A 24,332-nucleotide genomic window follows, 5' to 3' on the forward strand; every position below is an offset into this window, starting at 1 on the left:
TAATTAGACGCATTTTGAGGCTTCCGTGTCGCAGATTTTTCATCAATGTCTGCAGAAAAATTACGTGTCCTTTCCGAACTTTCAGCAAAAATGCATACGTGCATTCCAAAGGATCCTGAAAATTCTTGAAATATTAACTCTACTTGGACGCATTTCGAGGCTTTTATAACACAGATTTTTCATAAATTTATGCAGAAAAATTACGCTTTTTTTTTACTATAACACAAAATACTTTCGAATTGTTACATTCAACAATGCTGGACAATTTTTGAAATTACATCTCTAATTGGATGCATTTTGAGGCTTTTCTGACGGAAATTTTAGGAATGAACACGGTATTTTCATTCAAGACAAAAGAGATAAATATCTTCGACGGTCTCAAACTTCTGCGTTTCCCGCACTTTCTCATCTTCTATCTCCTCTTTCCTTCTCTTTTTTCCTCCTTTTTTTGCTGGCTACGTGACTGGTGGTAAGCAAAAACTATTTGCTATTCTGAGAGAATTTATTGATAACTATGAAGAAGTAACATTTTTACAACACTGTAATCATGCGATCCAGTTAAATGAGTAGGCTTTTACAGCATTGAAATCTTAGGTTCTAGTTTGGTTCGGCCTACTTAAAAGCAAAAAGCACGAATTCGCATGAAATAAAGCTAAAAAAAACGTGCTCGTCAATTTTTCAATCATCTTTAGAGTGCAGTACGGCCTTTTAACTTTTACTGAAAGTCGGCGCTTGGGAATTTTTTTTATGTGAAAAAGAAAATGCGCCCATTGACGCACATTTTAAGCGAAAGCTTTCAGTTCACGCGCCCTGTTGCGATATTGAATTGCGAATTTTCGAATTGTTGACCTTCTAAAGAGGGTATGAATGTTATGAATGTATACGCTGCATGTTTCCTCCCCAACATTTCACGAGGATAACGAAACACACAACAGGATGTCTGAAAAGTAACTCCAATAGAAGATATATTCGTAAGTGTTCGTAATCAATATTGGTTAAAAAGCAAAAATACAAAACAAATCATTTGTATAATCCAACTTCCTTTTGATACATACATAAAAGTCGCTCTCACAGCGCTCTCTGCGCTCTGCGACGCCTAACCGCCACAAAACTCGGTCCTCCCATAGGTCATCTGTTATTTGTAGTATACAAGCAACAATTGAACATTGGAATACGTTTTACTCGTGTATTGTAACATATATCAGTGGAAAGTGAGAGGTAAGTAATAGCGATTTGACTGCCTCACTACATGACTTCGATCATTTTCTCGCTATTTCGACGCGTTTGATATTGCTTCGAGTTCTTAGACTTTTTAAAAGCGGGCTTGTCCGGGATTTTGGCTCCAGAATTACGCAACCAATCACCACGTAATCTACTAACGTGGTACTTTTAGAATATTAAGTAAAAAAACACTAAGTCTAGTGACCCATTTTTGACTCATTGAGGGTATGGCGACAACCTATAAATGTCAGTTTATCCTTAAATCCACGACGTCCATAATAGGAAAATGGTTTTATGGTTATATGGTTATACGTAATATGGTTGATATTTTGTTCAGGAATACAAAAATTCAAATTTAAGCGATAAAGTCTTTATTATTAATATCACAGTTATAAGCTATACTTTAACATTTGACGAGCGAAATCTCATGCAGTTTAGTTTTTCAGAAACGCAAAGAGTTATGCTGATGATCTAGGCCGATGCACCTTCATTCTATTCACCAAGAATGTTTAATCCCATACAGATTAAGGTTCCAATGCAGGTATGCAGGATGCTGGTATCAAGTAGATAGCGCTTGCACCGACTTGCACGGCGTTCTAGAGACAACTATTTGAACACGTATGTTGACCATATTGCCGCCGGCTGAATTTGAAGGCGCAATATGCACCATCAGACACACGACCCGTCAATCCGGATAAGACATGGACAGCGTTACATTACATTTTGAAACTTGAATATAACATTGAAATTCATTATACAAAAAGGAATTCGTTACTCTTTAGGAAAACAATATACACGTGTCACTCGATTCTCTATGCAGATTGATGCTTAAAAAAGATAAGCCAGAAATACCATTTCCTCAAAGCGTGGTGCGATTTTATAACCCTGGTATGGTTGTCGTCCATATTGCCTCGGGAAAAATGGAAGGCGCATCATGCACGATCCATGCAAACGCCTTGTTAGACTTCTTGTCGTCAATTTGTTTATTCTCATTTTGGTGACTGAACGGTTCGTTACTGCCACAACAATGATCCTTCTGAAATTGTTGATTTCCGCCACCTTAAATGCGTCGCACAATTTCCTTGTGAAATTTGTGATCAAAAGTACAGGCCATACTTAAGATGATGGCATAATTGTACTTCATCAATGTAACATTCATGTTCAGAGACAAAAACGACACATAGGCAACACACAGTACGTCTCACTTTTTACAAATACTAAAGATATTTCATTCTGACAAATGAATATTTTACTTAGAATTCACTGATTTTTAGCACCAAGCAAAGACAAAAGAAAAACGTCCTTTCGATATTTTCTATTATTGACCTTGCAAATTACGATACCTAAAAATCGGAAGAGCGAAAATAAGATGTTGATAATGTAAATATACATATATATGATCAAGTGAACTAAGAAACGGGAGAAAACATTGCACAGACACCTGTCACATATAAAAGAAAATTGAAAATTCATTGAAAATATAAAAAAACGAAATGTGTTCGACCGAATTACTGAGAAAAGTCTTTCTCGCATGATCTGGAGGATTCAAAGATTTTTAGAAGAATTCCCTCAAAAATTCACAGCATTTCGGCATAGGTGAGCATTTCGTATGAGGAGTCGTCTCATTCAGCCCTCTCACACCAGCATATGTCACACAATATTCAACATGGCTGAAGCTTTCGCGCTCAAATCGTGAAGAAGGACGTTAATCATTATCAACTCAAGGAAGAATTTAAAAATAAACCCGCCAGTTGATAAAGTCCCGTCTTTCACGTACCTTTTGACAGGTTGGCATCGGTCATGTTGAATATTGTATAGCATCCTGGTGCGCAAAGGTTGGACGGAACGACTCCTCTTACAAAGTGTTCACCTGTACCAAAATATCGTTTTGGAGGAAGGAAGCTTAAAAAAAAAACGCATATTCTTTACACAGATTGTGATGTTAGAAGTGTATATGAGACCGCCCCGATGCGTTCATCGTAATTTTTGAGCCATACGCTGCCAGATATAAATCTCTTCTGTGGTCTAGCTGAAGTTTGCAACAGGCATATTGTCCATCAGGAAGTGTTGAATCCCCGAAAGTAAAAGTTACCACCTGTCGCCAAGAGCCAAGAGGCTAGGGTCTCTCTTCGGATCCTCTGGGAATTTATAATTGGAATTTCCGTCAATCCAACAGAAAATTTTTCTCCTTACACACAATAAAAAAACTCCGGCCGTGGAAGCCGTACTTACGGGCTATAAAAACATACCGTCCGCGTTCCGGGCTTAGAGGCCGGAAGTTCCGGGTGTAGCATCGAAACTACGGCTTCAGCACCCGCAACTTCCGGCCTCCGAGCCCGGAACGGAGGTCTATCTATATAGCCCGTAACTTTTTTCAATGTAGTTTTTTCAGAGGTCCTGTGGGTTGCTTTGTGGTGGTTTAGGGCATGACAGCTTCTCTTCATGGCACCCCTTCCGGCGGGCGTCCCTCAAGTACCCGCAGGCTCAGGGGCGGGGTCCTCATCTTGAAGGGCCGAACCTTCGGGAGGGTGACCGTGGACGGACTTGATGAGGTCGGTGATGATCTTGTTCTTGAGCCGGGTCTCTTCGAGTCGACTCAGCCGGAGGGTCTCCTTCGTGTCCAGTCGGTCCAGCTTCGGGTCCGAGCGGCTTCGCTGCAGACCGGAGCTCGACTCGCGGTCGCCCGAGTCTTGGGTGTTCTCCTCGTCCACCTCCTGAAAACGGTACGTCAAACTATACTGCCGCCACTCAAGAGCTTCATAGAGGTATCATATATTCATAAATACATGCATGAAAGTTGCTCTCACAGCGCTCTCTGGCGCTCTGCGACGCCTAACCGCCACAAAACTCGGTCCTTCCACAGGTCATCAGTCCCTGATGACCTGTAACGAATGCAGAAAGGAACTAAATAATTTTACTCATAACAGATACAGCACATGTGCCTTTAGCCCTCTAATCTAGAGAAAGGTGCTTCCAGCGCGAATGGAATGCACGGCGATTGGGAGATAATCACTATAACATGGGTGTTGAGCATATTAAAGCCAATCGAAATGAAAGGCGCAATACACACTATCTTTGAAATGGATGATATTTTAACTGTATTTAAGGATGACATAAGCTCTGAAGTAAATTCAGTTCAGAGTTCTCTTTGAGATTTTAAATAGTGTATATTCAGGATGTAGTAGATTTTAGAAGATAATCGCTGAAATTTAAAAAGAACTCAAAACAATCCTTACTTATTTTTTTTCGTGGACGAAGTTTTTAACGATTTTAGCGATTTTATTCTTGATCTAAGTGTATTTTCCCTGTTCTTTAGCCTTATTTTCATCATCATTTTAAGTAGTAGATTTGTTAATAATTTATTAGCATTTAGCTTACCCTGATTTCTGAAAAGGTGACTGCTTGAGTCCTGTATCGAGCTCTATCGTCCCTCATTTTTTTCCGCGTGGCTCTTTTGTAGACATTTGACAAAGGCTCGGGATACTTTGTGTCCATCTGCGTGGGGGCAAAAATAAATTCAAGTTTAGACCAACAAATTCCATCACAACATATTTTCAGCAAACTATTTCATTTAAAATCACCATTTCATTTAAAGCAGTTCTTAAAACTAGGTATTGAGGCGTCGCACCCTTACCGCGAGGCGCGATACCTTCTTGAGACCATTTTTTTTTGCCTTGCTCCATCCGTGAAGTAGGTATAAATAGAGGCGTTGTTTTTTCTTTATTTTCTCTGCTATAATCAATCATGTCTGATTTCAAAATAGTCCCCTAAAAGAACATACATTTTTTTGGAATTTGAAGATTGCCAACAAAGCTAGTAAAACGGGCTTTCTTGTTTTTCTTGCATTCGTAATTTTGGCGCTTACGTGATCTGGAAAGTAATTTCAATTACGAAGGCGATACAATTCAGGAATATCCTTCTGTAAGATTCATACAGATTTGCTCTAGCTTCAAATTGGTGTTTTTTACGATGAGTGTTCCTTCAAAAAAACAACGGAGCATTAAAACCGAAGCGCAGTGGATTGACGTACATAGACTTCTCCGTCTCGAGTCGTGAACTAACAATTTTGAGTGACACACGATCGCAGGGATTGTCAACTCCAGTATGTCCTTTCACCCGAGTCTGAAAGGAAATTTTTTCATCCTAAAAGCTTTTTCAGGAGAGACTTCGTTGCCATTTTACACGTAAAAAAATGAAATTGCTGATTCAACAATTTTACAGTTAAAAATATGTCCGAAATGTTTCAATGCAGATTTTACAATAAAAAATGCTACTTGGAACATGTCGTATACATATTTTCCAATAATTTTATTGTTAAGTCAGCATTCAATTTTTCCGTGTACTGTATTTTTCACAATAATAGACAGATACCACCCCTCGTGGCTCGAACAGCGTGAATTTTGGTCCTAAACTTTTCAGCGGCTATTTTCTAACGCGTGTTCAAACGGTCTTGACCCGTAAATGCGGTGCACTTCTTTCTCTGATACCTTATTGGATGAACAATTAAAGATTTTCGTTCAAATTAGGATTTAAAGTGCATTATTCAAAACAATTTTTTTCTTAAAATCAGAAATGAAGCATCAGTTTAAGGAAACAAAATTCGAAAATTCTTGAAGATTACTAAAGCAAGACAGCTGTAGGACTTTTTATGGTAATTCCGATTCAATGCGTCCATGTGTTCAAAATAATCCATAAAGTTGATTGAATAATACTAATAATGGATAATAATGGATAATACATGAAGGATTAATTGTATCGTTTTAGCACCGTCACATTGTTGACATAATGTTTGACCAAACAATTCCATTACATTGTGGAAACATGACCTTTTTGCTTGAATATATCAACCTCAAAAGCAGCGTCAAAAATAACTGAGCAAAGCTGTGTGTTTATTTGGATCATTTGTGCTGACGTAAAAATTGATGGCCATTACACACGTCATCACGTCATCACGTCATCACGTCATCACGTCATCACGTCATCACGTCATCACACCGTTGTTGCAGTCGCATTTCCTCTGAATAGGCCAGGTGGACCACAACGGCAGATCATCTGAACACATCGGCGGTGTGTTTTTTTGTAACATATTGTTGAGAAAAAGTATAACCGATTCACATTGAGATCGAATCGTGAAAAAGAAGTTTGAAGTTCGATCCCTCCGCTCAGCTCAATCTCAGCTCTAAAGTTGGGTGCCTGATGTCATATTCAATAAAATATTTTTGACTTCGCATTTTCAACAGGTGAAACAGTGCAGCTGCGGTGAAGCTCAAAAGGCCGTTGTTGGGGGGAAAGAACTTACATTTATTTCAACGTTATAACATTTTCCCTTGTAAAATTATTCTTACCAGAAACTAATTCGTATCTCTAACCACAGTTATCACTCAATTATCCTGAGATTGCGCGCTAAAATCAGCAAAATGTTGAACACAATCAGCACCGTCTAATTCGTGCAAAAATTGTAATCCAGCTGTGCAATTTTGGAATTATGTTTCGTTCCTTTGTCGGGAAAACGACGGAGATTACTGCCAACCCTTTTTTCCCCACAGGGTGGTTGGGTTCCCGCTTCCTGCTATTAAATTAATTCCATTTGGACGTATTTCTATCAAACAGAACTATGTGGAGGTGAGGAATATGGGGTGTGCTCTAGAAATCTGCATAAGAAACAATGTAAAAGTGGGCGTGATTCCTTTTGAAGAATTGGAAAAGCGGAATATTACATTCTATCAAACAGACCTATGTGCCAACTGAATGCGGAGTTCATGAGCCGCGGGCATGGCACGAGAGCGTTGTGAACAGGGCTCATGAGTTAAAGCGCCCAGACGAAGATCGCGCTCCTCGCTCCCCAGATCGATCATTGCCGCTGACGTCACTGGCGCTTTATTATTCTCATTCACTCTTACGCAAAGAGAACTAACGAGCACACCCCATATTTCTCACCTCCACATAGGTCTGTTTGGTAGAAATACGTCCATTTGTACCTGAGAATAGTACTGTCCCACTAAAGAATAACGCCGTATAAACATTCGAGAGCAGCCAAACCTCCAACGAAATGTTTATTATTTAGGTGAGTTATGAATATTTTCTCATGAAATTTTCAGATTATTTAGATCTAATTACAAAGAAAATTCCCCGAAAAATTGAACGGTATGTATTTACGAGTTTTACGGAAAATTTGTATTTAATCTAAGGAAATTTGGCAACTGACGAAAGTTCATACGGCATTTTCCCGTAGCGTGGCAGAATAGGCCATGACAATCACACTTGTTCGATGGAGATTTTTTCGTACAAATTGAGTATGAATTTGCTACTAGATCTTTTAACTCAGTCTAAAACCAGGCATACACACACCACAACTTGTGGTTTCACAGACGATGGAACAAAATCACACTTTGCAAGGTTGTCAATTGACTTGAAAAATTTAACATTCATAAAAATATAACTGCGCGATTTCTATTCAAAATTATTCTGGTCTTTGCCTATTCTCAGAGGAATTATCGGCGATTTGGTGAAAAGCAGTATGGCGTAGCGAGCAATTGTCCACAGGAGAATCTGCGACCAAAAATTGCTTTCAAGGGGGAAAAGGTTGTCCGAAAGTTATAAATTACTAAAAAAACACGCAAAAAAACGTTAATTTGGAAAAATGTCTCAATAATAGGGGGAGAGATAGACAGCATAGATCCCTCTTTTAACCACATGAATATTTACTACGGCTTATTTTTGAACTGCGGGCCGATTATTGAAACTTATAGACAAAGCTATAGACAAAGACGACAAAAGGGATTTGGAGGGATCCTATTGATGGAAACAAGTGGTGGCAATGGATATAGGAGGTAGGTTATGGACTAACTAACGGCAACCCACTAAAGACCCGACAGTTCGTCCATCATTTCCTTCCTTAGTCTATAAGAACCAACCATGTCAATCAATAGGATCGCTCCATACTCCGTATGTCTTCTTTGTCTATCGCTTTGTCCATTAGTTTCAATAAGCGGCCCGCTGGTAGACAAAAGAGTAGACAAAGAAGATGCGTCCACCGAAAAGGTGATTCATTTTTGAATCTCCGAAAAACCACGTTTGGCTTGAACTTTCGAGCATGAAAGGATGTTGCCGTTCACCCAGCAGTCTGATTTTTGAAATTGATAGAGAAAGCAATAGACAAAGAAGACAAAGAGGAAATAGAGCGATCCTACTAGTAGAAACTGGTGGATGCAATAATGGACAAAGGAGGTATTAGACGAACAACGGCAAACGGCAACCCACGTGAGACCAGCTCCGTTTACCCGATAGCAGCCGCCTGTTTCAACGTATAGAATCGCTTCGTTATCCGTTTATCTTCTTTGTCTCTCAATGGAGAATTTGCATGAAGAAACTTCATTGCTGCATCTAAGAGTGCTGAAAGAGCCGATTTCTCAGTATGTTTTATAATTTTTTTCTGGTATGGGGAATGGTATAAAAATAGATCTAAAAGTGAAACATGCACTGACTTCATGTGGCGGCAATTTCCATTTAAACACATGTATTTTAGCAGATTAGAAAATTTGGTCTTATCTCCTCCAATAATTTGCCACGGCTCATCTCAAAGAAACGTAAAGTGCATTTTAATGTTGCCAGATTTTCCAGCGCAAATTGAATTTTTCCCCGCAGAATTTTGAAAATTTCTTATTGAAAATTTCACTAATTTTTTCCCAGCTCCCGTTCAAAAATCGGACAAATTTCCGACGAAAATCATGCAGGTTTCTCTCTCGTAAAAAATTCGATCACTCGAGTCAATTTCGCAACCATTGGATAGAATTACGCTCCTTCGTTTGAAGAAACGACGAATCGTTCAATTTACAAACAAAGAGTATCCTCGTGTTCAGTTCACTTCGTTATTTCCACTTAAACACGAAATTCGTCGAATTCCAGGGTATAAAAATTCTCCGTTCACGAGCGATAGTTGGCAACGCTGAAACGTAGTTAGGATTTTTGGCCGGGAATCACGACCGACTTACCGTGCTTTTTTGTCCACTTGCACTCTTGTTTTCACATGCAATACCGATACCGAGCCACGCGAACTTACATGACGCGTTGACAGGTTTGCGAACTCGGGGTGAAAATCGAGCAAAAAAAACAAAAAAAAAAAACAAAAAATTCTAAAAGCCGCGCATCAGAACGGGTTTTTTAAAAGCTCCGGTGACTGACTGGCGTGACACACAGTCCCACGATCCGTCCCGCAACGCCGTTCTCCCAGCCTCGGCGTCGGGAGAAATTTCTAAATTTAAACCCCGACCGACGCCCGACGGCCCACAGTAGGTCGAGCCCATGGGGGAGCTCAGACAACATTTGGAAGATTTAAAAGCTCACAACTCTGTTCATACAATACATCGAGGTTACACTGAAAGAAAAATCTCGGTGTATTTACTAAGAAAAGGGTAAAATTACCAAGAATTCAGGGTTCTATTTGATCCCAGTTTTTTCTTGGTAAAATTACCATTTATGGAATTGGTAATTTTCCGAGAAATCTCGGTAAAATTGTTGAACTTTCCCGGTAATTTTACTGGACCTTGGTAAAAACGCCAATATTTTTTATCAACTGTGGTAGAATTACTGAGATAAAATGGCAAAGTTACCGGGAATTGATTACCGATAAAAGTGGTATTTCTACCTGAAAAAACAGTAAAAATACCGGTTTTTAGGTAAGCTTACCAGTCTGTCTTGATTAAATTACCAATAATTGGTAAAAAAAAGTGAGATGGTAAAGGTACCAACGGACCTTGGTAAAAACGCTGAGAATTTTTTTTAGTGTATAAAAGTGATTTCAGTAGATTCTTCGTGATATTTCCTTCCAGAAGCACCCCTCAAAATTCAAAATTTGACGAAATGAACATCAACATTTTTGTGGAAAATTTCATGTCCAACGTATAACCAAGATTCGGACCTATGTGCGGCCCGGCGTCCGGCCCAATGCCCTAATGCGAAAAGCGCCGCCAAATATCGCGTACGCAATTTTTAACCCCGGACCCCCCGCCCCCCTTCTCCGGGTCTTCCTGGGGCGGGCGACGTATAATTTATTGTGAGTCATTCAACCAGCTCTTAGTCCGCGTCCCGCGCGTGTAGCGCAGCGTTCCTTGCACTTTTCACACAGACATGAGAATTTGAATAATTTTTTACCAGCCTTATACGCATGTCAAGCGGGGTGATTGTTGAAATTGATAGACAAAACGATGGACAAAGAAAACGTAAGGTCGAGTACGGAGCGAGCGATTGGATTGGTTGGAATGGATGGTTCTTGGACTAAGGGAGAAAATGGTGGACGAACTGAAGGATATCTCGTGGGCTGCCGTTAGTAAGTCTTACCTACCTCCTTTGTCCATTGCAACCTTTCGCTTCCATCAATAGGATCTTACAATGTACCCTTTTTGTCTATCAATTTTTCTACCGATTTCAACAATCAGCCCGCTATTAGTGACTTCTGGATTTTTTTCTAGAACAACTGAAATTTCCAATTCAAATTGAAAATTACAAAAAAAAAAAAAAAAAAAAAAAAAAAAAAAAAAAAAAAAAGGTCGATGTAGTTATAGCTCCGAAACGCGTCCCACAGAAAGGAAGAGAGGAAAAAAAAATCATTTATGTAAAGGTAAACGATGCAATGTTATATAAGGAGGGGTATCAATAAGAACCGTTTTGGACCCACCCTGAATTTCTCTAACCCTATAATTTTTACTCAAATACGGTCTATATTTTACGAAATGCACCAGGATGTGGTCATTTTCGTTCTATTTTCGGGTGTGATACTGCCCTACGCATGAGTCTGCGCGTGGACAGATTTTACCAAAAAATGCGGGTCCGCTGTCGAATGCCGACAAATCCGTATTCGCCGCCGAGATCGGCCCCCTTTCTTATATATTTAGGCTACAATTCAGATGTTGCATGTGTGAGGAATTTGCAATTTGACTCCTGATTCTTATGTAAAAGTTCACGAGAAACACGATGGTGCCACTGGTTTTCTCTGAAATCAACCCCCAAGCTCGAAAAAAGCTCTCAAGTTGAGGCCAAAATGAAGGGAATATCCCACGCTATCCTGCGAGTCCACCTCTACATCAAGACAAACTCTCCATACAAAGATAGGAAGCATATACATTGACAGGGCTGCCACTTTATTTGGGGACTCCAAAACTGAAAACACGGCATCACTGCTGATGTATTTGCTTCCTATCTTTGCATGGAGAGTTTGTCTTGATGTAGAGGTGGACTCTCAGGACAGCGTGGGATATCCCCTCCATTTTGGCCTCAACTTGAGAGCTTTTTTCGAGCTTGGGAGTTGATTTCAGAGAAAACCAGTGGCACCATCGTGTTTCTCGCGAACTTTTACATCAGAATGAACAGTCAAATCGCAAATTCTTCACACATGCAACATCTCCAGTGGTTGTATTTCTACCAAACGAAACTATGTGTATTAAGACATGAGCCCTGAGACCCATAAGAATATGTGTATATGCATAATAGGGCTTAAATCGTAATGGAAGTTGTTCCGTTTGGTAGAAATACATCCAATCGGACTTGAAAAAAGACCGGAAACGACCAAATCATGATTTACTCCATAAGATATAAACCTTTCAATGAGCAACAAATTATAGAGTTGAGGAAATTTCGCTAGGGTTCCGCCCGAGAACGGCCTTTTCCCTGCCCATCTTTTCGATTTATCTTATTTATTTGACTTCTGTAGACCCTAACTAAAGTTTTTCATCCACTTAAATTATCTTCCTCTGTATGCTTGCTGTTTACAGCAGCCAAAATTATATCGGAACAACGAAAATCTGCAAATAAAGTTCTTCGAAAATTCAAAAAAAAAAAAAAATTCATGAATTTTTCGAAAATTTTGTATTTTATCGGACGAATTTTGGCAACATTGGATGTCTATATGGTGCGTTTCCGCATCACGATAGCGTAAGCGAAGATGAAAGTAATATTAAGGCATTTTGTCACGTGAATAATGATAACGGATGCGCCATGCATGTACTCGCTTGTGCCTCTTACCAAGGAACATTTCAAGCGATAAACTCTTTAAACCTTGCGTTAAATGGGTGTCGAATTGTACGGAGGGTGCACCGCTCTGATAATTACCTCTTGTTAAGCGCTCACCTGATGTCTTCATAAACCTTCAACCGCCACTTCAATTATCCTCCCGAGGTGTCTGGTCTCTGGTCTAGCGGGAACATTGAGCCATTAAGAACCTAATTTATCTTGTGCCGACGAGTACCAAGCGACGCGACGTCGCGCTTCTAGCGGTTTAATCCCCCCCCCCCCCCCGACCCCTCCTTCCACTTCGCTCGTAAATATGTACTGACATCGTAATTCGAGAGGATTTAAAGGTTCTTGGTCCTATTTTTCTGCTACGGATTTTTTTTCGTCCCTGCCGTTGAGCAGATGGGTTTCAGAACATTTTGTCAACGATTTTTTGTCCGCGCACCTTTTTTGTCCAGTAGTTTACGCCCACACGTAAAATAAGCAACGGTGACTTGGGCCAAGCGTCATATTTTAGTCGGTATGTAAAATTATATTGACAATATCGAAATGAGAAATTAGGAGAGAAGGAGGTGTTGTTATGGTTGCTCATTTTCTAAATGAAATGTTATTACTTTCTCCTTTTGAATCATCTTTTTAAATTGGCATTGGTGAATATTTGTTTTTATTTCTATCCTTAAAATATTCGATGTACAATATACCTTATATGTGTATAGGTACTTTTTTTTATTTTTTTTTTAATTTTTTCTTTACGAAATTATTACTTCATTTTGAAAGCTTTTATATTTTTAAAACGTGACAAATATTTGCAAAACCTTTTCCAAGCGGCATTCATCTCAAGAAGCCGCAGTTGTGCCGACAGGAACTGCAAAAATGAATAAAAGAGGGGAAAAAACCAAGAAGCACGCAATCTTTAGTTTTATCCCATCGGTACTCTCTCTAGGAGAAGATAAAATTCCACACGACAATGTCGCCAAATATCTTGGACTTCACCTGGATTCCAGGCTCAGGTGGGGCAACCATATTAAAAAAAAGGTAGCACAATTGCGACTGAAATTTTCCAATATGCAGTGGCTCATCGGACGTAAGTCACGGTTATCTCTAAATATCAAGTTGCTCTCTACAAATCAATGTTGAGGCCTGTTTGGAGTTACGGTTGCCAATTGTGGGGTTGTGCAGCCAAGTCAAATTTAGATAAAATAGAAATCATGCAAATGAAGATTTTAAGAAGTATAGCTAAAGCAAGATGGTATGAGAGGAATGTAGATATTCGCACGGACCTCAACATTGATTCAGTGGAGGACTACATCACCAAGATGTACACTGCATATGAATTTCGACTACACCGGCACCCCAACCCTGAAGCTCTTGAGCTCTTGGAATGGGACCGATGTGGTCGAAGATTAAAACGTCGCAAGCCCTATGAGCTTGGAATCCAGGGCTTTTCAAAATTTCCCTAAATAGTTAAACCACACATGCCTCTCTACGCTCTCAAGACGTGATCAGGGGCTTTTTCGGGCTTTGACCGAGTCCGGTCGCCCAATTTTCCACACAGATAAATCAAAAAGACCTTTTTACTTTGAAGTAAACTTGTCTTTATTCTTTCTCCTTAATATTGTAAAGGTAGTACTTTTTATAAAATGTGTTTAGAATTAGTTTAATCTTATTTAGACAGTTAAGAAAAGCTTTTAAAAGACTTTTTATAAAGTCTAAAAGTGTATTTTGTACAAAATCTCTTATGTGCAAATAAAAAAAAAAAAAAAAAAAAAAAAAAAAAAAAAAAAAAAAAAAAAAAAAATCCCATCTGTACATCGATCTTTCAGAGTCAAATACGTTAAATTTTGAGCGTTTGGTTGCGCGTACACCTCGCTGCAGCACAATAAAAGCAAAAAATGTAAAAGAAAAAATTAAAGTGCTTTGGAAATCATTTTTGACACGGAACCACCAATATTTAAAAAAACACACATTATATGATTATTCTCCTTTGATAAATCAATACATATTTTTTTCCCATCAATTTAAATGAGAATAATCGATGCAGAGTGTGCAAACATTTCAAAATACTGAGTAAAAAAACACTGACTATGCGAGTATAAATATTAAAGCCTAACAAAGTGGACCGGCGTGCAGCCAGCGCGAGAGGCTCACTGGCGCCTACAAACCTAAGTGAATACTTCACGCATTGCACAATGCTGGAACAAGCTGCGTACAAACCTAAGTGGATACTTCACGCATTGCACAATGCTGGAAGTATCCACTTAGGTTTGTAGGCGCCAATGCGCTCTTTGCGCTGGCCGCCCGCCCGCCGTGCGGCGGCACCTGAAGCAACTATTTCACAACAGAGGTGTTGCACAGTATTATACGAAATTGAACGTATTAGGAATGGCAGGCATCCTTTAAAAGCACAGATCTTTCCTCGCAAAATAAATCAAGATACTTCTCGTACACAGGAAAATTCTAAGAGCCTTTAGCTGAGGCAAATAAAGAGGTTTATCCGGTTCAGGTATAAGAAGGTGGGAATTTCTTGAAAGATAATTAAGTCCTGTTACACCAAAGAGGTGTAGAGAGTTTTAGTGAATTTTGTCTCATGGAATTGACGCTCCCCCATTTTTACCAAAACTCTCGACGATATATTATTCTCCGTTGGACCAAACAGACATAACAAAAAAACAAGTAAACCCTCATTCTTCCAAGACATTTTACATGTTCATCCAAAAACGTCGTGAGCAATTGTCGCTCGTATTTACATGTGGGCCAATTAACATTGGGTCTCAACTGGCACGTGGACCGAAACTCCCGTGCCGAAAAAACGCGTGGACGTAAATTACTGGAAAAAACAGGTGTGCGGACAAAATGTCCTATAACCAGCAGATGCGTTATTCACGGAAAAATAAACTTCGTGTGTGAGACCTGAAGTTGAGGTCACATGGATCTCTGAAGTTTTCAGATTGCGCATCCGAAAACTCCGAGGTTCACTTACCGAAGTTCGGATCAAACATCCGAAGTACTCTGGTGTTTCCGAGGGGTTCGGTTCACACATCTGAAGTATTTCGGTATGTTATTGAACTCGTACATGTTTCATTGTTTTATGTGCATGTCTGCGATATGTACTGTTTGACCCGAACTTCGGCAGGAGGACCTCAAGTTTTTGGATGTGTGATCAAAAAACTCCAGAGATCCATATGACCTCAACTTTGGGTCCCAGACTTGAAGTTGTTTTCTCCGTGTAGTTAAGTGGCCGCTAAGGGTGGTTAGAAGTTTTCCAAAGAAGGATATATGTTTTTGGAGTGGGGATGGAATTTTGGAAACGTGAAAGAAAATTTTAAGCCTGCCCTTACGTCAATAAAAAATGCCCTTACGTCAATAAAATTGACCAGAATTTTTCTAAGTAAAGATCAATAAACACATATATCTTCGTATACGGAGAAACTAACTTCGTGCGTGGGACCCGAAGTTGAGGTCATATGGTTCTCTGAAGTTTCGGATCACGTATCTAAAAACTTAAGGTCCAGCTGCCGAAGTTTGGGTCAGACATCTGAAGTACTTCGATATATAATGAAGGGTTCGGGTCACACATCTGAAGTACTCCGGTACATACGATGTCTCACCCGAACTTCGGCAGCTCGACCTCAAGTTTTTGGATGCGTGATCAGAAAACTTCAGAGATCCATATGATCTCAACCTCGGGTCCCATGCACGAAGTTTTTTTTCTCCGTGTAGCACCCCCAGGCTGGTGCTCTACGACACCCAACCGCCATTATCCCCTATCAAACCATAACCCCTCGGGAATCGAGAACCTTAACATACCCGCATCAGTGTCATCCCTCCGCCCTTTCGTGGTGGCGAAGGGGGCAATATCTCTCATTGGACTTCATTTGAGTCATTTCGTCTGCCTTCCTGTCGGGCTGCGCTAAGAAGGAACGTCGTATGTACACTAAAATTTGTCAGGATGGGTCCCTAAACCTAGCTCTTTGTATTTACCCAGAAAAAACAAACTTCGGCCGGAGAAGCCGTACTTACGGGCTATATAGACATACCGTCCGCGTTCCTGTCTCAAAGATCGAAACTTTCGGACCATTGGCGGATCCAGCAAACTGGCAACATTGTCTTTGCTCCATTTAAACCTATGGAAATCTATCTTTTCTTAGAGGGGCCAGTTGTCCCGACAATGATCGATTTTTACCATAGGGTTGAATGGAGGAAATCCAGTGTTGCCAAATTGCTGGATCCGCCTCTGATTCAGACCTAACACCCGGAGCAGTCAATGCTACTTCTCCAGCACCCGGAACTTTCGGCCTCTGAGCCCGGAACGGACGGTATGCCTATATAACCGAGAACTTTATTTTTAGTATAGAGATACAAATTGTTTAGCCTACTCATTCGGCAACAGAGAGGCCGGGGCCGTATCCGTCGGTGGCGGCGGCCAAAGCGGCCACGGCGGGGGGGGGGGGGGGTGCGGGGGCCGGGCCGAAACTCCTCTGCTCACTTCGGCTCAGTTCGGCGGCCCACTGCTCCCGAGGAAGCGGGAATCCGTCCAAATTCCGAGTCCGCGCCTGCGCGATTTTTCAGTGTCCATCCGTGCGCGATTTCCCTCGCTCAACCCCGATTTTCGGATTTTTTTTTTTTTTAAGGATTATCGGTATGTGCTATGATCCGCCCGCCTGCAATTTGAATTCGTTCTAAGGATTTGTGCACTTATAATTTGTGATGTGCCTCTTTGGACGGTCTCCCCTGGGACCGGCTTACTTAACCTCAAAATTTGCCGGAGCACTGTGAAGAGCACAGGAGAATTGGATTGCTGATCTAACAATTAAACAATTAAAAACTAAGTCCGACATGTTAAAAATATAAAAAGAGAATTTGCAATTGTCTGAAATTTGATGGATTTTGTGTTCAAGTGGAAACTACTGAGTGAACTGAACACGAGGATACCCTTGGTTCATGAATTGAACAATTACCTATTGGAGAAGATATGACAAAATGATCTAATCTGCTGAAATACATGCGTTCAAATGGGAAATGCGGCCAGATGGCGCCACTAGGCGGTGCATTTTCTCACTTTTAAATATATTTTCATACCATTTTCCACATCAGAAAAAAATTATAAAAAATACTGTGAAAACAGCTCCTCAAGCACTTTCAGATGAAGCAATAAAAAATTCACTTGCAAATTCTCCATTTCACAAAAAAGGAAAGCAGATTCATCCACGGGGGTGGTTAAATTAGCATATTTTCATTATAAAATCTACATTAAAACATGTTGGACACTTTTTTTTAAACTAAAAAATTGTCAAATTAGCAGTATCATATTTTTCCGTGAAGTTGGCTTTCGATGGTGCACGGAAGGGAATATTACTGATCGAATCTCAAGGGTTTTAAGAGCGGAGTCAAAATATATAACCCTATTTGGATGAATTGTCACTCATTTCATTTATTTATTTTTTCCTGAGGCTAATTATCTTGAACGATTTCAAGAAATTCTCACACAGGCAAAGATTAAGCACAAAAATGTTGTTCCTTCCCGTTCGTTTCGCTTTGATTTCTATTGAAAATGTTTTCTTTGAATCAATAACGCTTTGGGGAACAAGAGGTGAGCTTGTGATTGTCTCGGCTTAATACTGCCGTACTAAGGAAAAACGCCGTATGAACCTCCAGGCGTTGCCAAATTTCCTTTGATAAAACAAGGATTTCCTGGTAAACTTATGAATATTTTTCTTCCGATTTTTCAAATAATTTTGTTCGCAATGTCACCTAATGTTCTTGAAATTTTCAAGGAAAGATATTCATAACTTTCCTCAAAAATGAACATTTTATTCGGGGAAATTTGGCAACTCTTGAATGTTCATACGGCGTTCTTCCTTAGCACGGCAGAATAAGAGCAATGTCAATCAATGTGCGTTTTTCTCATCTTCATCAGATATTTTATTTTACCGGTGGATTTTTTTTTTTGAAAACAATCATTTGTATGCACTTTACGCAGCGATTTAAGAACATAGAGAATGTAGACGATGGAATAAATGTGGACGATGGATGCAAAGTCATTTGCATTTAATTATCTGTTTTGGATTAAGTATCGTCCTATAGCAGTCTTAGGGAGGATATGTGCCTAACAGTCGGCTTTCCACTTTGTCTTGACGTATGATTCGTCCAATGATTAGCAAAGCCAACCGACGAATCAAAATCACGCTCATGAATTAATAAGACCGATTACAAAATTACCTTTAAAGCATCCAAATGAAAGTTTTGACATTGAGTACTTTCTTCACGATAATTGACGAATGTAAAATCCTTTCAACATCATTCATTAACAGGCTGACCTCTTCTTCCCCTCGTAATCCGGCATTATCTTGCCAAAGCTGCCCATTTTGAAGTGCACGAATATTTAAGACGAATTTTTAAACACTAATGTCTATAAATTTTAACTGCATCTCTCGATTAGTAATTTTCTCGTGACGATGACTGTTCGTCGATGTGCTACGAATTTCGTTAGGTTCTCTTGGTTTTAATGTCAGTCAAGGCGTTCAATGCGCATGTTTAACGTGTGAAATTGACTTTAAAAAAGATGGTTTTCTGACGACGACCCTACTCGCTATTAGCGCCAATCTGCAGCAGATCCTCACTGTTGAAACAACTGGATTATGGCCTCCTCAGGTAAATCAAACTTTTTTTTCAATAATCGATTTCTTCCACCACGAGAGGGATAGCGGTGAGTCTCTATCGATGCCATGAAATTGAATTTCTAAAATTTTACACAATTCTAGAAAGAGCACAATTACATCACGACATTTTTCATACATCCAGGAAAAAGGGGCTTTTAGCTTGACAACTTGTAGAGTAGTCACCATATTAATAGTTTGAATGTAGAATGAATATCTCATTTTGTCGTATTTCTGCAAAACGGAACTATGTACATTAAAACATGAGCTCTGAGGCTCTCAGGAATACATGCATAACAAGGTTCACGTCATAACGCTTATAGTTTTGTTTGGTAGAAATACGTCCATTTAGATCCAAAGGGAGGCGTGATACTAATCAGTTATCACTAAAGTATTTCTGGTAAAATTCGTTCAAGAGTGAATAAACCAGATTTCACCAAGATTTTGGGAAACACGGAGAAATTAAGCTCGACGACACGGCGATTGGTATGAATATAATCATAATCAGCGCTAAAATTGGCGGAATGAACTGCTAAAACCCCCTTTATAAAAAAATTAGGTCCTTAAGGACCTAATATTTTATCGTCGTCATCTAGTATGCTAACTCATTACAACCTTTCATTCACAACTTCTTTCCATTCATTCATAACCACGATGAGTGGTGGAAATAGTAGTCGTATGTGTATGTATACCTACTTCGATTTCCACGAATTTACGTTGCCTACTGACAATTCATGTCATACCATATCAGTTTCATTGCAGTTTATTTACATTTAAATGTATGTCCTTCATTACATCACATTCACATTCGAGAAATTTTAAAAAAAAACCAGGTTCAGTTGTCGTAGCTCTTCATGGGTGTGTCGATTTATGAGTGTGGACCAACTAATGAAAAGTGACTATTTCGAGCATACTTAAAGCTTCCCTCGCCAGTCAGCTCGGGGCAAAGTAACATGCGTAACGTAACGTGCACAAAGTAACGTGTGGTACTTTTATAGGTCTAATATCACTCAGATATATGCCTCTTTTAGCCGGTACTTGAAATCTGATTCTCCTGTTCGCGGGAAAGAGGCTGTATAATCCTAACGCAATACCAAACTTGAAGTTGGTCCAATATGGTTCTAATCGCAGCCACCGTTCTGTTTTTTGGTTTCTTTCTTTCTTTTTTCCTTTTTTTTTGACGAAGATAAATTTTAGACTTTGCTCAACATTTCTCTCGGATGTTGAACATTTTTACGACACAAAAATGAATATATAATCATGCTTACTAGGATTTCTTGTTCAATATTGAACATCAGACCGATTTTTCAACAAATGTATTTGTATACATTTGTTGAAACATGTGTCTGATTTTTGCAGGAAATCAGAAGAAAAATCGAGGAAATTTCTAGTTGAATATTTCCAAGATTCTCCCAGTAAAAATGCCATTTGTGAGAGAAAATCGTCCTTTTCCTCCCGAAAGAACGTAACATCATTTTGGTGTCGTCCCCATCGCAAATCGTATATTTACTAGGAAAGACTTAAAATTCCTAATTGAAAATCCCACCGATTTTTTTCTGATTTCAATCAAAAATTGAAAAAATTTCGGACAAAAATTGCACGGGTAAATTCTTGTAAAAAATGTAATTGTTCCGACCATTTTTGCAACCTTGCAATTATGTTACGTTCCTTTGTCCGGAGAACGACAAAACGTGGCAATTTCGAAATTTAGTTACCTCTTTTCGTGAGAAAAACGATGAATTTTTCCCGGCAAAAATTTTTCTGACTCGAGAGATCCGTCTGTCAGTGCTAAAATGGCCAAGCTCCGATATGACGAGCCAGAAAAAAACGGCGACCTAAGAGTGGCGTGGCGTGCTTTGCGATATATCGATTAATCCGTCATTTAAAGCCATGGAGAATAATCGATAAACAGGGTGTTGGCAAGGGAGACCCGAATAATCGATTCTTTACCGTAGCTTTAAATGAGGAAATATCGAAAGTCGATCGTTCTGGCCTCGCCGCCGCGACGAGAGCGATGTGGAGCAAAGCTGGTCAAGTAGAGAGAAAGCCAAGTCGTGGCGGGGAGCGGAGGGGCTATTTACGTGATGGAGCATGTTGCAGATGAAATTAAAGAAATATAAAAATTAAACTGGCTTACGCTTCATCCTCGTCCTTCTCAGCCCGGAGGCTGGGGCCGTCCTCGCAACGAGAGATTTGAGACCGAGGTAAAAGTGAAGACGTAAGTTCAATGCATCCTCTTTTTTCGGCAGGCTCTTATAGAGGACATTAATTAGAGTACCTGCGCGGGGAGAGTTTTGCCATGTCTGTCTTGCTCTCTGATTGGTTCCAGCAGAGCCATTTCAGGGAAAGCTTGGGGGAGGGGGTCTACAAGTTGTTCGGAGGAAGTAAAGTTGGCTGGCAGTACAGTCCCTTTATACTGAGAGTCAAGACAATGTGAATCCATTTCTGATTGGTCACCGTATTTTAGGCCTCCACCGTGTCACAAACGGGAATAAAGATTACATTTTCACCAATTGCAAAGATTATAATCTGGAATGGACCGAGGAATAACGAGTTCGACAAGGAACAAACACGAGTTCAATGGAGAAAGGAATTTGAGAATGGGCCGATCAAAGATTATGAAAAACGTTCAATTTGTGTAATTTTTATTCCCGTTTGTAACTCCATGAGGGAGTGTTGTCTTAACTCTTAGTATAAAGGAATTCTAGCTGGCAGGAGGGCCAAAACTAGAATATCTTAGACACAAAGGCAATGAATCACCAGAAAAAAAAGAAAAAGAATTTAGAGTACCTAAATGGAGAGAGTATGGACGAGTCGACATCTTCACCTTCCGGCCGAAGTATCACAAGCTCCATGCGACGTTTCATAATTTCCGCCGCCATTTTATTTTTTACAGAGAAATTGTTCAACGAAGCTGTCCAATAATTTCACTAAATTTTCTTTGTGCTGCCGAAAAAATTCAGTGAAATTTTCAAACAGATTCAAGCAACAAATTATCTGTAAAAAAAATAAAATGGCGGCGGAAATGTTAAACGTCGCATGACGCTTATGATACTTTGGCCGGAAGGTGACGATATATGGAGTGCTAGGTCCAAAAAGGGCAGCCAACCTCCTAGCACGAAAAACACTAGGAAAGTGCCGCTGCTAATCTGCAGATGCCGATATCAAACCAAGTTGGCAAGGAACGTGCATAAGCGATTGTTTCTCCGCAAAAATGAGTGAATTTATGCAACAACTAAGTCATACGTGCTTACAAATTATGGGTTGTAAAAATTACGATAATGAATAATTCTGGTTAATGATTTTACTCTACAGGTTACCAAGCGCTCCGTGACCTTACCTCGAAATTACCGACATGCCCGTACTTTCCCCGCACAGTTACTCAAGCCAAAACTTCGAAAAGACCTATGTTGGTGTGCTGCGGTTAATACCGACCGAAAAGTCTTGGGTTCGAACCTCAGCTTGGGCGACAAGAATCGCCTCAGAGCTTGTCACTTTGGATTATGGCATGAATGGATGTTTGCTCTGTCTCTCTAACTCTTTCCCTTTTGTGGTCTTCTTCTTCTCTTTTAAATTTTCTTCGTTGAATCCTAGTTGACGAAAGAGGCCTCTTAAACTAGCTAGGAAAAAAAGAAGAAAAAATTCTCAAGAGGGCCCAATTTTGCATCATACGTATAACACCCTTATCTGGTGTAAACTACTAAATTACTCCTTTTTGCCATTGTAAAGGGCAAATGAATGTTCACTTCGAAATTCTGATGTCAATAGTTTATTTCGTGGCAAGGTATCAATTTTCCTCAGTTTTGAACCATTACCAGCCGCCTTTTCAAACCGTGATCTATGGTTTTTGCCTATATTTTGATGTTCCAACGGAGTATCACACAACGGAAGCTCCCCCTGTCTCCCACGCCCATCACCCCCTCCCCTCACCCAGAGAAGGTGAAGGGTGTGGGAGACATCAGACATGCGTATGACATCAGAATTGCGAAGTGAACATTTATTTGCCCTTTAAAATGGCAAAAAATTAGTAGTTCAGAAGTTTACACCAGAGGAGGGTGTTGTAAGTATGATGCAAAATAGGACCCTTTTGAGATTTTTTTTTCTGGGGTCTCGTCCAAGCCGCATGTCAAAATCTGTAACCGTTCTCGAGGTATTAAAAAATTATTCATACTTTTTGTACGTCCTATACAGTGAGGATCCGAGCAATGAGCGACAGTGGGTTTAATGCACCTCTAAGTATAGAGTCGGAGATGTTAACGTCATTTACGTCATAGCCACCCATGCTTTTTTCTCTAAAAATTGAACTGCTCATTTCAAAGGGGGAAAAACTGTTAAAAGGAAAACGACTTTTTGTTGCTCTCTTGATTGGTTGAAACTTATGTTCCTCCGAACAGCGTGACGCATAACTTAAAAGGGTAAATAATTCGCTCTCGATGAATTTTTTCCCTCGTAATTGATATTTCTGTTTTTTAAAATTACAGAACATTGATGACCATAAAATGACGTAGTATCATGATTTCTGTCTCCGTAGTGGGAAGGTATAACACAGCAGTGATGTTTCAGGTTGAACATTGCTTATTTTACTTCCACACAAATCGCCCGTATTACACAATATTCGTGTCAACCGCAATCCGTATTCTGCACTCTGCGCCGAAAGAAGGAATATTTTGTAAAGAAATCCGATCAAGATTTATGAAAATTTCGTTACCAATAATGAAGACAAAATACTCATAATTTTGAACCGAGGAATATTGACGATGCCATTAGAGGGTTTTAATTTAAAACGCACCATTTGAAGTTTTTATTTTAGAACGCCCTATTTGTATTTCATACCAACGGGGCATATATAGCCTATCGCAGGAATGTGCGGTTGCATTAATTTTAACTACCCTCAAAGGAGCTATAGAGCATTGAGTAGTACTTCTATGTATCCGCCGAAAATCGCCTTCAGATCGAGTGTATACAATCCCGCACAACTCATGCGCCGCAATAGTAATTTCTCAAAATCCATCGATAACTCGAAGGGGTTTTCTTGAACCTGCCTCTGACTCTAATTTGCGTTTTGCATGAAGCCACGAATTTCAAAGATACTGCCAACAAAAAGAAAAAAAACTACAATTCTATGAAAGTATTCTCGCCTTTACTAATTTTACAAAATTTAAAAAATGCACCCTAACTTTAAAATGTGCTTATATATTAAGCACATCTTTTTTTCAGCTGGCTAACTATCATGTGGATTTTTTTATCATGGGTGAGAAAAATAGGCATAGAAAATAAGTCTCATCCAAAGAACAACTCAAACAAATAGCCACCCTGATGTTGGCGTGAATGCGAATCAACGCAATTGAACATTTGCCCAAGTGCCAAATGAAAATGTGGTAATTTTAAAGCAGGCTTACAATAGCGCACTCGCATGTATCGGCGCGTAAAGTGCGATGACTGTGGAACAGT

General features: G+C 39.7%; 1 protein-coding gene across 1 annotated transcript; it reads right to left on the reverse strand.

Annotated features, from left to right (window-relative positions):
* Positions 1–1,575: 1,575 nt before the first annotated feature.
* Positions 1,576–9,422, reverse strand: LOC109036875 (uncharacterized). The gene is made up of 3 exons (XM_019051297.2): positions 9,213–9,422; positions 4,600–4,716; positions 1,576–3,935 (listed from the first exon to the last, which is right to left on the reverse strand). Exons 2-3 carry the CDS (start codon positions 4,714–4,716, stop codon positions 3,690–3,692), a joined length of 363 nt encoding a protein of 120 aa, XP_018906842.2. The 5' UTR covers positions 9,213–9,422; the 3' UTR covers positions 1,576–3,689.
* Between the last annotated feature and the right edge of the window lie 14,910 nt (positions 9,423–24,332).

Source organism: Bemisia tabaci, chromosome 9 (genome assembly GCF_918797505.1).
Source record: "Bemisia tabaci chromosome 9, PGI_BMITA_v3".
Taxonomy (NCBI): Eukaryota; Metazoa; Arthropoda; class Insecta; order Hemiptera; family Aleyrodidae; genus Bemisia; species Bemisia tabaci.